Source organism: Babylonia areolata, chromosome 2, assembly GCF_041734735.1.
Source record: "Babylonia areolata isolate BAREFJ2019XMU chromosome 2, ASM4173473v1, whole genome shotgun sequence".
Classification (NCBI taxonomy): domain Eukaryota; kingdom Metazoa; phylum Mollusca; class Gastropoda; order Neogastropoda; family Buccinidae; genus Babylonia; species Babylonia areolata.
This window is the reverse complement of record NC_134877.1, coordinates 5,783,775-5,799,604: the sequence shown is the minus strand read 5'-3', so window position 1 is coordinate 5,799,604 and position 15,830 is coordinate 5,783,775. Positions and strand designations below refer to the sequence as shown.

General features: G+C 44.3%; 1 protein-coding gene and 1 non-coding gene across 9 annotated transcripts in view; one reads left to right on the top strand and one right to left on the bottom strand.

Annotated features, from left to right (window-relative positions):
* LOC143296963 (uncharacterized) overlaps positions 1-13,306 on the top strand; it is a 109,139-nt gene extending 95,833 nt beyond the window's left edge. For all 8 annotated transcript variants that reach the window (XM_076609065.1, XM_076609099.1, XM_076609037.1 and 5 more), the window contains 4 exons: positions 1,912-2,137; positions 6,049-6,300; positions 7,960-7,995; positions 12,930-13,306. In XM_076609065.1, coding sequence (XP_076465180.1) covers positions 1,912-2,137; positions 6,049-6,300; positions 7,960-7,995; positions 12,930-13,253 — 838 coding nt within the window. In that variant the 3' untranslated portion in view covers positions 13,254-13,306. The remainder of the gene's footprint in view (positions 1-1,911; positions 2,138-6,048; positions 6,301-7,959; positions 7,996-12,929) is intronic.
* Positions 12,414-12,484, bottom strand: Trnag-gcc (transfer RNA glycine (anticodon GCC)). The gene has a single exon. It is a non-coding gene; the product is annotated as a tRNA-Gly (tRNA).
* Positions 13,307-15,830: the final 2,524 nt, after the last annotated feature.

Genomic DNA, 15,830 nt, shown 5'->3' with positions numbered 1-15,830 from the left:
TGTCTTGTACTGTACTGCATTGCAGGGGGATGTGTGTAATGTACTGCATTGCATAGTATTGTGCTGTATTGCGATTGCGGCGTATTGCTTTAGGCTGTACAGTGCGGCATCGTATTGCATTGCGCTGTATTGCATTGCATTGTATTGTGTTTCTTTTTACTGTATTGTAGGGCGTTGCATTGTACGGTATACTGTAGAGGAGGAAGAATTTTGTTTAAGTGTCCCGTCACACATACTGATGATTGTAGACATTTTGTTAGAGTATTGATTTTTAGTTGTTGTTGTTGTTGTTGTTTTACATTCGAGTGTTATCGTTTAATAGAGGAGGGGGAGAGGTGGGGTGGATCGTGAGCTGAAGGGGAACCGGGTTTATACCGGGTATTGTACTGTGTTGTGCATTGCATTGCACTGAACTGTATCGCGTTGCATTGCACTATTTCGTATTGCATTGCATTGTACTGTAATGCATTGTGTTTTGTTGTATTGCTTTTCAGTTGTAGGGCGTCGCGTTGTTGTGTACTGTATTGTGTTGCATTACATTGAATCATATTGCATTGCATTACAAGTACTATTCCGTATTGCATTGCATTACATTGTAATGCATTGCGTTGTATTGTATTGCTTTGCACTGTTGACGGTAGGGCGTTGTATTGTAGTGTGCTGTATTGTGTTGCATTACATCGAATCGTACTGCACTGTATTATTCACAAGTTCTGTTTTGTATTGCATTGCTTTGTGATGCATTGCGTTGTGTTGTATTGTTTTGCATTGTTTGGCAGGGCGTCGCATTGTATTACACTGTACTGTGTTGCTTTACATTGAACTGTATTGCATTGTACTATTCTGTGTTGCATTGTATTGTATTGCATTGTATTGTATTGTACTGCATACTATTCCATTCTATTCCATTCCATTCCATCTCATCCTATTCCACTCAATTCTACTCCACTCTACTCTTGCCGTGCTGGTTCCTGGGCAGCTGGAGCTCTGCATACACATCTTTTCTTCTGCTGTGTTGTGTTCTGTTGTTTTCTGTTCCATTCCATTCTATTCCATTCCACCCCATTCTATTCCACTCCACTCTACTCTATTCCATTCTATGTCATTCTATTCTATTCCATTCTACTCTGCTCTACTCTACTCTGTTCGTGCAGGTTCCTGGGCAGCTGGAGCTCTGCATACAGCATTTTTTTCTTCTGTTCTATTATATTCCACTCCATTCTATTCCATTCTGTGTCGTTCTGTTCTATTTTGTTCCACTGTACTCTACCCAACTCTACTCCACTCTTCTCCACAATACCGTGCAGGTTCCTGGGCAGATGAAGCTCTGCCTACAGCATCTTTTCTTCTGTTCTGTTCTGTTCCATTCTGCTCTACTCTACTCTCACCGTGCAGGTTCCTGGGTAGCTGGAGCTCTGCCTACAGCACATTCTGTTCTGTTCTGTTCCAGTCCATTCCAGTCCATTCTATTCCATTCTATTCTACTTCACTCTACTCTTACCGTGCAGGTTCCTGGGCAGCTGGAGCTCTGCTGCCTGTGTCACTCTATTCCATTCCATTCCATTCCACTCTACTCTACTCTACTCTCACCGAGCAGGTTTCTGGGCAGCTGGAACGCTGCTGCCTGTTTTACTCTATTCCATTCCATTCTACTCTACTCTACTCTACTCTATACTCTACCTTCATCGAGCAGGTTCCTGGGCAGCTGGAGCTCTGCTGCCTGTGTCACTCTATTCCATTCCATACCATACCATTCCACTCTACTCTATTCTATTCTACTCTACTCCACTCTACTCTACTCTCACCGAGCAGGTTTCTGGGCAGCTGGAGCTCTGCTGCCTGTGTCACTCTATTCCATTCCATTCTACTCTACTCTGCTCTACTCTACTCTACTCTACTCTCACCGAGCAGGTTCCTGGGCAGCTGGAGCTCGGCCTACAGCAGCTGGATCCTGGTGTGCATGGCCCTGGAGCGCTTTGTGGCCGTGCGCTTCCCGCTGCGGGCCCCGCTCTACAACGGCTGCAGCGCCCCTAAGGTCCTGGCCGTTCTGGCCGCCGTGGGGTTCCTCCTGGCCCTCATCTACATGCCGCAGCTGTGGACCAATGAGATCAACCGTGCCAACATCCTGCAGTGCCAGGTGATTGGAGGAGGGCGGAGAGGAGGGGGGGGAGTGGTCTTTTGGTGGTAGTGGTGGTGGTAGTCTTTGGTTGTGGTAGTGGTCTTCGGTCGGGGTATGATGTGTGGGGATGGGGTATGGGATGGTGGGGGGTTTCTACTGACGGTGAGCCGTTGATGACTGTTGTTTTGGCCAGGAAGATTGAAACCTGTGGAACAAGAGAATCCAGGCCCCTGTGTGGAAGAAGTGAATCCAGGCCCCTGTGTGGAAGAAGAGAATTCAGGCCCCTGTGTGGAAGAAGAGAATCCAGGCCCCTGTGGAAGAAGAGAATTCAGGCCCCTGTGTGGAGGAGAGAATCCAGGCCCCTGTGTGGAAGGAGAGAATCCAGGCCCCTGTGTGGAAGAGAGAATCCAGGCCCCTGTGTGGAAGGAGAGAATCCAGGCCCCTGTGGAAGAAGAGAATCCAGGCCCCTGTGTGGAAGGAGAGAATTTAGGCCCCTGTGTGGAAGAAGAGAATCCAGGCCCCTGTGTGGAAGAAGAGAATTCAGGCCCCTGTGTGGAAGGAGAGAATTCAGGCCCCTGTGTGGAAGAAGAGAATCCAGGCCCCTGTGGAAGAAGAGAATCCAGGCCCCTGTGTGGAAGGAGAGAATTTAGGCCCCTATGTGGAAGGAGAGAATCCACACCCCTGTGTGGAAGGAGAGAATCCAGGCCCCTGTGTGGAAGGAGAGAATCCAGGCCCCTGTGTGGAAGGAGAGAATCCACACCCCTGTGTGGAAGAAGAGAATCCAGGCCCCTGTGGAAGAAGAGAATCCAGGCCCCTGTGTGGAAGAAGAGAATTTAGGCCCCTGTGTGGAAGGAGAGAATCCAGGCCCCTGTGTGGAAGAAGAGAATCCAGGCCCCTGTGTGGAAGAAGAGAATCCAGGCCCCTGTGTGGAAGAAGAGAATCCAGGCCCCTGTGGAAGAAGAGAATCCAGGCCCCTGTGGAAGGAGAGAATCCACTCTCCTGTGGAAGAAAGGAATTTAAGCCCCTGTGTGGAAGAAGAGAATTTAGGCCCCTGTTTGGAAGAAGAGAATCCAGGCCCCTGTGTGGAAGAAAGAATTTAGGCCCCTGTGTGGAACAAGAGAATTCAGGCCCCTGTTTGGAAGAAGAGAATCCAGGCCCCTGTGTGGAAGAAGAGAATCCAGGCCCCTGTGTGGAAGAAGAGAATTAAGGCCCCTGTGTGGAAGAAAGGAATTCAGGCCCCTGTGTGGAAGAAAAGAATTCAGGCCCCTGTGTGGAAGGAGGGAATTCAGGCCCCTGTGGAAGAAGAGAATTCAGGTCCCTGTGTGGAAGAAAAGAATTCAGGCCCCTGTGTGGAAGGAGAGAATTCAGGCCCCTGTGGAAGAAAAGAATCCAGGACCCTGTGGAAGAAAAGAATCCAGGCCCCTGTGTGGAAGGAGAGAATCCCCCTGTGTGGAAGAAAAGAATCCAGGCCCCTGTGTGGAAGGAGAGAATCCCCCTGTGTGGAAGAAGAGAATCCAGGCCCCTGTGTGGAAGAAGAGAATCTAGACCCCTGTGTGGAAGAAGAGAATCCAGGCACCTGTGTGGAAGAAGAGAATTTAGGCCCCGCCTCATTATGCTGAGCCCTGGATATATAAATTCACTGACCCTCATGGCCATGGAGCCTTCAACGTGTTTTCAACATTAACGTTGACAACAAGGAGGGAGAGAGAGTGGGTGGCAACAACTTCTGACGGCCCTCATACCCATCCAGATGGACATGGAATCTTTCTGGTGAAAAGTTTGTTGCATTTTGTATTTGTATTTCTTTTTATCACAACAGATTTCTCTGTGTGAAATTCGGGCTGCTCTCCCCAGGGAGAGCGCGTCGCTACGCTACAGCGCCACCCTTTTTTTTTTTTCTTCTTTTTTTTTGTATTTTTTCCTGCGTGCAGTTTTATTTGTTTTTCTATCGAAGTGGATTTTTCTACAGAATTTTGCCAGGAACAACCCTTTTGTTGCCGTGGGTTCTTTTACGTGCGCTAAGTGCATGCTGCACACGGGACCTCGGTTTATCGTCTCATCCGAAAGTGTAGTAAGTGAAGGGAAATTATCCTCTGTTGTGTTTTACTCTCTTCGTTTCTCTGTCTTTCAATCTCCTCAAAAGTCTGCGTCTTCATTCTTTATTTCTTTTCTTTGCTTCTTTTGTCGTTGTCTTTTTTGCTGTATTCTTTCTTTTATTTATGTTCCTGTCTTTCTTTGACGCGTTCCTTTTTCTCGTCCTCTTCTTTCTGTTTCTTCTTCCTCCTGCTCGTCTTCGTCCTCTTCTTCTTTTCTTCCACCCCCACCTCCTCCCTTCTTCTTCTCCTTCTTCCTCTCCTTCTGTAGGCCTGAAATTACCCTTTGCGGTCGGCCGAGTCATAAGCAACATGGTTTGATATGTCTTCTTCTTCTTCTTCTTCTAGTTGTACCCAATTCACCCACTTGTTCACTCGCAAACAGTATACAGAATAACGTGACCATATATATTGATGAGATGCATTAAGCACGTTTATAATATGAAATACAGAGACTATCGTGAATGTGGTTGAATATTTGTAGTTGGTCTTTTACGTCGATTTGTGTTGTCGATTTATTGTGATGATCGTATGAGCTGTAAAATATAGATATTATCGTGAGTGCAGACGAATAATTGTAGTAGGTCTTTTACATTGATTTGTGTTGTATATTTAATGTGAAGATCGTATGAGCTATGAAATATAGATGTTATCGTGAGTGCAGATGATAATTTGTAGTAGGTCTTTTACGTCGATTTGTGTTGTCGATTTATTGTGTTGTGTTAGTTTTCTGCCTTTTAGGGTGACCTCTTTCATCTGAAAAAAAAAATGTTATCGTCAGAAATGGAATGGGATTTTGTTTCATGACCAGCCACACATAGTAGTGATTATAGACTGAAATTTTGTTGAAGTATTAATTTTCACATTAATTTTGAATGTTATCGTTGACGGGCGCAATAGCCGAGTGGTTAAAGCGTTGGACTGTCAATCTGAGGGGTCCCGGGTTCGAATCACGGTGACGGCGCCTGGTGGGTAAAGGGTGGAGATTTTTACGATCTCCCAGGTCAACATATGTGCAGACCTGCTAGTGCCTGAACCCCCTTCGTGTGTATATGCAAGCAGAAGATCAAATACGCACGTTAAAGATCCTGTAATCCATGTCAGCGTTCGGTGGGTTATGGAAACAAGAACATACCCAGCATGCACACCCTACATGGCGGGGTAAAAACGGTCATACACGTAAAAGCCCACTCGTGTGCATACGAGTGAACGCAGAAGAAGAATAATGTTATCGTTTAAAAGGCAGGAGAAGAGGGGTGAATGGTGAGTTGTGGGAAACCGGGTGGAGTCAGAGTGGAATCAAAGATGAATATTTAAAATGAATATTCAAGTACAGTTAAAGAAAATTACTAAATGGACCTCGTAAAAGAGAATCTTTAACAAAGTAAAGTTAGGGGGATTTCCCACGATTTATCACAACGTGGGAGGGGAACGACCACAATTTCTCGCAATCCAGCGATTTCTTTCAAAGTGAGAGAAATGGTGGGGGCGCCCCTCATGATTACCCTCAAAGTGAGAGAAATCGTGGATTGAGAGACAGTCCCTTTCCTAAAGTTATCGTAATCGTTGTCCCCCAACAGTACAAAGCTCAGTACGACAGTTGGTATTTAAACAAGGGAATTCAAAGCCATAACAAGGTTGGCCACAAACTCAAGCTGAAAAATAAATTGATTGCCCCTTTCCTGAAGTTATCGTGATCGTTGTATTGTCCCCCAACAGTACAAAGCTCAGTACGCCAGTTGGTATATGAACAAAGTAATTCAAAGCCATAATAAAGATGTCTTCTTACCAAGCTGAAAAAGTTATTGTTATCGTTATTGTTGTTCCCTCCAACAGTACAAAGCTCAGTACGCCAGCTTCATGCACACGGTGTTCTTCTGGATCTCGGCCTGTGTGTACGCCTTCGTGCCTTTCTGCCTACTGACGGTCTTCAACTTCCTCATCGCCCGCCAGATCCGTTCCTCTCTCCGCTCGCGTACCGTGGTGCGCACCAACTTGCCGCTGATGCCCTGCAACAACCACCACCAGCAGCATCACCAGCACCACCAGCACGGCGGCTTCGAGGTCGACGACGTCGCCAAACGACAGGTGGGGGGGTCAGGTGTCTTGGTTGGATTCTGTCACCTTGTTTAGTTGTTTTGTAAAGGCGTTTCTTTGTTGTTGTTGTTGATGATGATGACGATGATGATGATGGTTTGGTCATTTTGCAGAACATTTTTATCAGAAAGATTGTTATTGTGCCACAACGACGACGATGATGATGATGAAGATGATGATGATTATGTTAATACAGTTATGAAGCACTATCAAACCACAAATTTCATACACATACACACACACGCGCGCGCGTTGGGGTGGGGGGTATGGAAGAAATAAACACACCTGCACATGCACACGGAAGAAATAAATGTGGATCCATATATTCAAGATATGAAACGGAGTACCTAAATCAGTTATGTAGAGACTGCTTGAAAAGCAACGTTTTTTTACATTTGCTTTAAATCAATAAAGGATGTGAGAGAAGGACTGTCAAGGACTGGAAAAGGCAGTGAATTCCAGGTTTCTGCCCCGTCACCTGCCCACTGTCAATGGCATCACTCTCACGCCGCTCATCCCGAGTCCCCAGTACACAGCCACACCTGGGTTCATCGTCAGCAGCAGTCTCAGTGCTGCTGGCAGTCCACAGGAAATCTATCGATGTTAGGTCGCCAGGAGGCCATCAGTAAAAGGAAACCATGCACTGTTGCTGAATCACTTCAGTGGTGTTCGGTGGTGCCTGTTTTCAGTCTACATAACTGGTCACTGGTCCCCAAAACCGTGGCAGGGGCGCTGTACTGCTTAATGCATCACCAACATTCTCTCTCCATTTCTGACAGTCGTATGAGACAGACTGAGTTTCGGCAAAGCTCCTCTCTGTCCACTCAGTGATGTTGTCTGCCTATTTCTTTCGCTGTCTGTCTCGTCTCCTTTGCCCCCCTGCTCTGTTCCCTGAGGGACGGTCTTAGAGAGCCTGTCGGATCTTGTCACGTAGCCAAACCATCTCGTTTCCTCTCTTTTTTTTTATCAAATTGAGAAATCAGCTCAGAGGTTCTCCTCTGCTACTGGTGACCATGTAACCCAGTACTACCTGTCGCATTGGGGTAGTAAACTGAAGAAGAAAATCCGATCTGAAGACGGATGGGCTCTGCCAGATTTGTTTTGGCCAAGACACGCTACACGCTGCATGGTTCACCATAAGTAGGACACATTCTAATAAGCCTTCTACTGACAGCAATAATCGCTTTGTCGTGGAACCAGACTGGGTGAGCGTCCCCTGGGTGAAGACCGTCTCCACAGTCTTTCCAACAGGCAGAATTTTTTCCAAATGGAAATATATATATATATATATATATACACACACACACACACACACACACACACACACACACACACACACACACACACACACACACACACACATATATATATATATATATATATATATATATATATATATATACGCATTTTAAAAGAAAAGACTAATATTTTTGCTGACGTTTTGTTATCTGTCAGATTGTTTAGATAGGGAAAAAAGACACGCATTTTCGTGATGAATAGTAACCATCATGTGATCCTTGTTATGCAGTTTGTCTAGCTGCTGTCGTATGACGTGGTAAGGTGAAAAAAATATATATTTCTTAAATTTAAAAAGGGGGGACTAGTGTTAAACGTCTGATGTTGTTTTTTTTCCCCCTCTTTTGTGTGCAGCGCCAGCAGCGAAATATCCACGCCATTCAAGCTCAAGTGAGTCGTGTTTATTGATGATTTGGGCATTCGGTCATTCATTGTATGTAAAGCAGCATACTTAATCATTTAATCAATCATTCTTTATCTGTTCATTTTCATCTATTTATATATCTTTTTATAGATTTACTGTCCTTTTGTGTTGATCGAAATTTAACAGTGCCGGTATGTAGAACTGACCATGGAAACGAACAATCGGAAATCAAAAACCGTCCTTTGTGACACGGCGCAGTGCTGTTGCTGCTGTTGTTGTTTCATTGCGTATCCAGTGTAAAAGTTTGCCTGGCATGTAGTCGGCATGTTGATCACATTCTGCACAAACCCATCATGCCAAGCCGTCCATATGCAGACGCACTTATTTTTTAACATCTCGGATATAAGCATTGGCAAAAACGACTTTTACAGACTGAACGCAAAAACATTGTTTTTCCAACAGAATGTTTAAAAAAATACACGCGCAAAACACACACACAAAAAAAAAAAAAAACGTTTCCCTTTGCTCCAGATGGGAAAAACCTTCCCTCTCGCAATCGACTGCGATCTCGCATTTACCAAAGACCCTATATTCAAGTCTCTGTAATAATTGATAGACCATGGTATGTTTGCTAAAGGCCTGGTCTTATGCAGAAACGCCCTATTTTCCTGCAAACCAGACCAGGAGTTGATGCAGCGGTTTGTTGGGAGGAAGTTGACAGAACAGTTAAGACGCTCAGCTTCTAACATACTGAACACTGAAATATTTAATGTCATCAGCTGAAAACATTTCAGCTTCTAATATAGATAGTCCGTGAGAGTGCGGGTTCGAATCCCGCTCTTGCCCTGTCTCTCAAGTTTGACTGGAAAATCAAACTGAGCGTCCAGTCGGATGAGACGATAAACCGAGGTCCCGTGTACAGCACGCACTCGACGCACTGAACAAAGAACCCATGGCAACGAGAGTGTTGTCCTCTGGCAAAATAATGCCAAGAAATCCACTCGGATACGCACACAAATATATAAGCTTGCACTCAGGGCCTGACTAAGCGCCTAATCTACCTAGCAGATGTGGTGTGGCGTATATGTATTTGTCCGAATGCAGTGACGCCTTGAGAAACTGAAAACGGAAACGTCGTTTCAAGCTTGTTTCTCGTTCTCCCTATCATATTCTGTCCTGTGGTTTGTAGTCCTCTGATTCCGTCCTGTTACTTGTGACTGATTCCGCCATGCTACACATGGTTCGTGTTACCCGTGGTTTTCTGATTGTATCCTCTTTAACTCACTCAGTACGGCCAGTCCTCTCTTCTCCTCTACACAGATCCCTCGGCTGTCCAATGGGTGTCTGAATGACCCAAACTTCAGCTTCCATCGTCAGAATTGCGGTATTCTTTGTCAACATTCACGTCTTCAGTATAAGAGCCTTCCGCTTGCAATATTTTGATGATGGTAATTAGGGTGAAACGCTGTTAACGTCGTCTCTTTCGCCGTTCGTATGGAAAGAGTTAAGGCCAGACACTACAGTCAAATAACGACTTTTTTTTTTCTCTCCGACTATCTCTCTCTCTTTTTGTCTACTAGGTGTATCATCACTTGTGAATCACAAAAAAAAGTGTTCTTAGATTTCTGTGAATACCCGTAGCTATGGAAACAAATCAAAATGGCCGCCAAACAATGTATCAAAGAAATCGGGTTTGTGGTCCATGTGGTGCATGCAGACACTTTTTGTCATGTGGACTTGATACACAATGACATTATCTTCATTTTCACGCGAGATTGTGTTGATTCTTCAATTATTGTACTTTTATTTTATGAATTTTTGAAATTTTGGGTATTGCGAAATCCTCAAAATTTACAATGGGTAAAAACATTGGAACTACTATGAATTAAAACCCAGAGAGTATTTTCATATATATTCGTGACAAAACTTCAATAACATGTCATATAACAATCATGCAACGTCTCATGGTTGTAGGTTTACTCATCATTTAGCATTTCCAAGGTCTGTTGTTAAGGCCGGAAGCTTGACGACTTGCATCGAAATTAAACAAAAAATTATTAATAAACACTTTCGTGATTCAGCAAGTAATCTTTATTGACATTTTTTTCATTGTTAAAGACATCTTTACAGTGGAAAAAGTTATGCATATGATAGAAGAGATGTTCAAGAATCAAAATCCATCAAAAACCCAAATCATGAAAAATCATCATTTTGGCTCTCTTTCGCACTGCCGTGATTCGCGCTACATGTGGTTGTCTGATTGTATCATCTTTACTACAGTTGTCTGACTCCGCCATGTTGGCCTACAACCTACATCAGTGTGAAGTTCTGACATGTTATCTGTGGAGTTCTGCCATTGTACCTGTGGAATTGATTCCACTGCATGTGACCAGTGAAATTCTGCCGTGTTACACGTGGTTGTCTGATTCAGCCTTGTCACCTGAAGTTGTCTGCTTCTGTTCTGACGCCTGTGGTTATCTGATTATGCACCGTTACCTTTTGGTTGTCTGAGACTGTTCTGTTAGTCTTTTGTGAAGGACTATGACTCTCAAACTAGGAGGCAAAATTGCACTGGCTCTTAGTGCTGCAGCCTTGTGGGCTAGTCGGCCTTTGGGAACCATCCTAACGCCGACTGTCCTAAAACCCTCTTGGCCGAGAGAGTGGGGATGTACTTGGGCAAGACACTCTCCACTATAATCAAATTCTAGCCCAATTTGTTGGAACAGCAGTTGCCTCCTCTGCTATTCTGATGGTCATAGTCGGACACGACTGACTATCATATATACTGTTCTATTATCTGCGGTTATATGATTATGTACCGTTACCTTTACTTGTCTGGTACTGTCTTATTATCAGAGGTTATCTCTGAGTGTGCACTGTTAGCCTAGCTATAGTGTTCCGATTCGGTTCTATTTTCTGTGGTTATCTGATTATGCGCTGTTAGTTTTTCTTGTCCGAAACTGTCCTGTTATCTGTGATCATCTGATTATTCCCCAGTTATCTGTGATTGTCCTTTCTGCCCTCCTTGCGGCAGGATTCTCGCTGTTAACTCACTCAGTACGGCCAGCCCTCTCTTCTCTATACAGACCCCTCGGATGTTCAGTGGGTGTCTCGATGACCCAACCTTTAGCTTCTGTCGTCAGAATTGTGGTATTCTTTGTCAACATTCACCTTTTCGGTATAAGAGCCTTCCGCTTGTAATATTTTGATGGTGGTAATTCGGGGCGAAACGCTGTTAACGTCGTCTCTTTCGCCGTTCGTATGGAGAGAGTTAACAAGAAAGCTTGTCTGTTGAGTCGGAGTGTATAAACGCTGGATTGCTTCAGTCGCATGGCGTCAGAACTGGCCTAGTTTAACATAGCATCAAAGTCATTCGAATACCACAACTGCTGCACGTCTGGCTTTAACGCCGGGAGGAGCGGTGGCTGAGTGGTAACGTAGCGCGCCCGACTAGGAACGAGTGTCCACGGTTTCGGGTTCGAGTCCGTTATACGGACCAGGAGTTTTTCTCCCGAACCGTCACCCAACCCCCACTCCAGACCTTAAGTGGTGGTCTGGGTGCTAGTCATTGGGATGAGACAGAAAACCGAGGTCCCGTGTACCGCATGCACAAAGCGTATGTACCGCCACCCCCCTACACACACGCGCGCGCGCGCGAAGAGTGTCCCCTGTAGAAAAATCCACCTATTTTGGTAAAACTTTTCTTCTTCTTCTTCTTCTCCTTCTTCTTCTTCTTCTGCGTTCGTGGGCTGCAACTCCCACATTCACTCATATATACACGAGTGGGCTTTTACGTGTATGACCATTTTTAACCTGCCATGTAGGCAGCCATACTCCGCTTTCGGGGATGTGCATGCTGGGTGTGTTCTTGTTTCCATAACCCACCGAACGCTGACATGGATTACAGGATCTTTTACGTGCGTATTTGATCTTCTGCGTGCGTATACACACGAAGGGGGTTCAGGCACTAGCAGGTCTGCACATAATTATGTTGACCTGGGAGATCGTAAAAATCTCCACCCTTTACCCACCAGGCGCCGTCACCGTGATTCGAACCCGGGACCCTCAGACTGAAACTCCAACGCTTTAACCATTCGGCTCTTGCGCCCGTCATTTTGGTAAAACAAATACACTTCCAGACAGAGAAAAAGAGATGAAGATATATGTGATGCAGCACTGTGACGACCGGGGACTGCAGCCCGGATTTCACATGGAGAAAGCTGTTCTGATTTTTTTTTTTAATTTAAAAAGTAATACAACACAGTACAGTCCAACATAATGACAAAACTATGACAAACAACAGGCTACAGTTTCAGTTTCAGTAGCTTAAGGAGGCGTCACTGCGTTCGGACAAATCCATATACGCTACACCACATCTGCCAAGCAGATGCCTGACCAGCAGCGTAACCCAACGCGCTTAGTCAGGCCTTGAGAAAAAAAAAGTTGCATCGACCGGGAATCGAACCCGGGTCACCCGCGTGGCAGGCGAGTATTCTACCACTAGACCACCGATGCTACAGGCTACAATGCAACACAACTGAAACAAACGTAACCTGGCATGATAATGACCTATCGTAGCACCACTGACTATACTAACGCCCTATTTTAGCTTCCTAAATTAGTGCACCTATTGGTAACGTTTTCATGGTTTGTGGGATCAGAAACGGAAAAAGCAAGATGGCGGCACTTTGGTGACTGAATCTGCATAAAAGATTAAGTAAAATAACGTAGAAGAATGAGTCCAAAAATAAGAATCCATTGAAAATGGGTTACAATATCTATCAATGGTAATATCGTTTCACTGATACATGCACAAAAATCGCCCGGCGGTCATAGTGATTCCTGGATTTCAGGATGGTAAAATAGGACTTTACCATACTACCATCCATCCATGCATTCACCTTTTCTCCTGCCACACATCATACCCTACTTGGTTACTGATTTCACTCACTAACGGCAGGTCAACCTGATGTTGCTGTCAGCCACGGTGGTTTTCATCATCCTCACCTTCCCCATCTGCATCTTCATGCTGGCCGACTCCTACTGGCACGTGCAGCCCGGCTACACGCGGAGCAACGCCGTCAAGTACCTGTGCCAGCAGCTGGCCTACGTGCTCGTGGACTCGACGCACGCCGTCAATTTTTACCTGTACTTTCTGACGGCGCGTCGCTTCCGCCACCATTTCCTCCGCCTCGTTACCTGCAACAGCTGTGACTGCAGTATCAAGGCCCTCTGCCGGCAGGCCAGGGGCAGCAACCTGCACAGCGAGGAGGAAGATCTGTAGGTATAGGAAGTCTTTGAGGAGAACTGGGTTCTTGTTCCTGGCCCCTCCCCTCCCCCCCCACCCCCCCCCCCCACCCCCACCCCCCCCCCCAATCCCCCCCCCCCTCCCCGTGCCGGGCTGCTTCTTCTTTCGTATCTGCTGCTGGGTTGCATGAGCGATCTTCAGAGGTGTTTGTTTACCAGATCTGTTGCTAATTCCATAGACCTCTAGGACAGTTCATAACGCTAAGCAAACTTAGCGCTGTTAGCAAACTGGCCAGCCTTGGGATAGTTTTTTTGGTTGTTGTTACTTACCAAGATTTGTACACTTTATATATATATATATATATATATATATATATATATATATATATATATATATATATATATATATATATATCGTTGTTGAAGCGAAATTACTTTTGTTGTTTAACTTTTCAAAATGCCGTATGCTATTGTTGTAAACTCGTTTCTGAAAGAATTAAAATGGCAATTCGTGTTGATGAACATCAGTTGAACATTTTATGTTACTGTTTTATACAAATCAAGGGTAGGCTATCAGGGCTTTGACCAGAACGTTGGGTTTGTGCATAGCCAGGCATGTACTTTTTTTTTCTTTTCTTCTTCTTCCTTTTTTTCTAGCAGATGTGGTGTGGCACATATGAATCAATCTGCACACTTTGACATCACCTTGAAAATGAAAATGAAACGGACGCCCATTTATAATCGAACTGTTACAGCCGTGAGCACGTACATCGACCCAAAATGTGTTCAGCTAAATTGCTCAAATGGTGTATTTCGGATAATCAAGGGTGTTTCTTCCTTTTTGTATTTGAAATAAACTTTAAAAAGATATATATATTTTATGAGGCCCAAGTTTAAAGAATACAACGTCCATTATCTTAACTCTCTCCATACGAACGGCGAAAGAGACGACGTTAACAGCGTTTCACCCCAATTACCACCATCAAAATATTGCAAGCGAAGGCTCTTATACTGAAGAGGTGAATGTTGACAAAGAATACCACAATTCTGACGACGGAAGCTAAAGGTTGGGTCATTGAGACACCCACTGGACATCCGAGGGGTCTGTGTAGAGGAGAAGAGAGGACTGGCCGTACTGAGTGAGTTAACAGAAACATAAGCAGCCATTTGTACAGAGTTAGTGTTTTTGGAGTCAGGGTTTAAAAGGCTTTGGGATTTTCGATCTCTCTTCAGAATCACACATAAGCGACAAATTTTGAATCCTAAATTTTACTCATTGCTTGGGAACTTGATCATCAACGGGTCCTGATATGATTTGACATTGTGCAGGACATCAGTAACACGTGACAAATATCACTTGTGCGTACATGGTTTTTATAGACAAGTCAGAGTCATTTGTGAGCATGTTCTTCGTACTATTTGCACTGCAGCACCAAGGCCCTCTGTCGGCAGGCCAAGGGCAGTAACCTGCACAGCGAGGAGGAAGATCTGTAGGTATAGGAAGTGTTTGAGAAAGGACTGGGTTCTTGTGCATTTCATTCAAAACACAGGAAAAAGTCACCTGTGTTCTTGTTCTGTATATTTTGTGTTGTGCATGTAACTTTAAAGACATGTCTATGTCAATTGTGCATGTTCTCTCTATATTAAATGGTGTCCAGTTGTTGTTTTTAACTTGGGATCGACTACCAAGATTATATATATATATATTCTTGCGAATAAGATATGTTTTAAAGACAGGCCAGAGTCATTTAAACAGTCCTTTGAAATATAGACTTGTGCATTTCGTTTCAAACACAGGTCAGAGTCATTTGTGTTCTTGTTGTATGTATTTTCAGTTGTACATGTGGTTTTAAAGACAGGTCTGACTTATGCGTATGGTTCTAAACACAGGCAAAGTTATTTGCGTTCCTGTTTTATGTACATAGACTTGATTGTGTTACTTTGAACACGGGCCAAAACAGTTTGTATCCATGCTCTGTGTGTACTGATTTCCTTCACAAGAACCATGTATGTTGCATGACCTTTCGAACTGGCAGAACACGTATTGTTTTCAATGTCTTTTTTTTTTTTTTTCTTTTTTTTTGTATTGCTGAGACTGTTGGTGACTGGAAGATACGGTTAAGACAGTCATGCAGGAAGCTCTTTTAGCTCTGTTTGCTACAAGCACAAAGTGTTTGCAGAACTGTCAGTGTGTGTGTGTGTGTGTGTGTGTGTGTGTGTGTGTGTGTGCATGCGCGCATGTGAGTGTGTGTGTGTGTGTGTGTGTGTATGTGTTTCAAACTTACATGCCATACTATGAAGGCGAAGTCAACTATATTTCATGTACTGACGTTCTTTTAATTTGGTATTGTTACCTTTTGAAGAAAAAAAAAACATGACTGTTAAAAAAATCAGGACAACTGTCAGAACTTTGTTTATTAATGACATGTGAACAGTATTTTCTTGTTGCGAACTCTCTAACGTGTGTTGTATATAATGTGATCAAATAAATCTGAAGTTCACATAACCCAAGGCAAAAACTGCATTTTTGTGGTGCGTGCGATGGCACATTTTCAGAACTGAAACACCACACCAAAAGATGCTGTCCTCTGCCATTGCCAGTATATCACAGGTC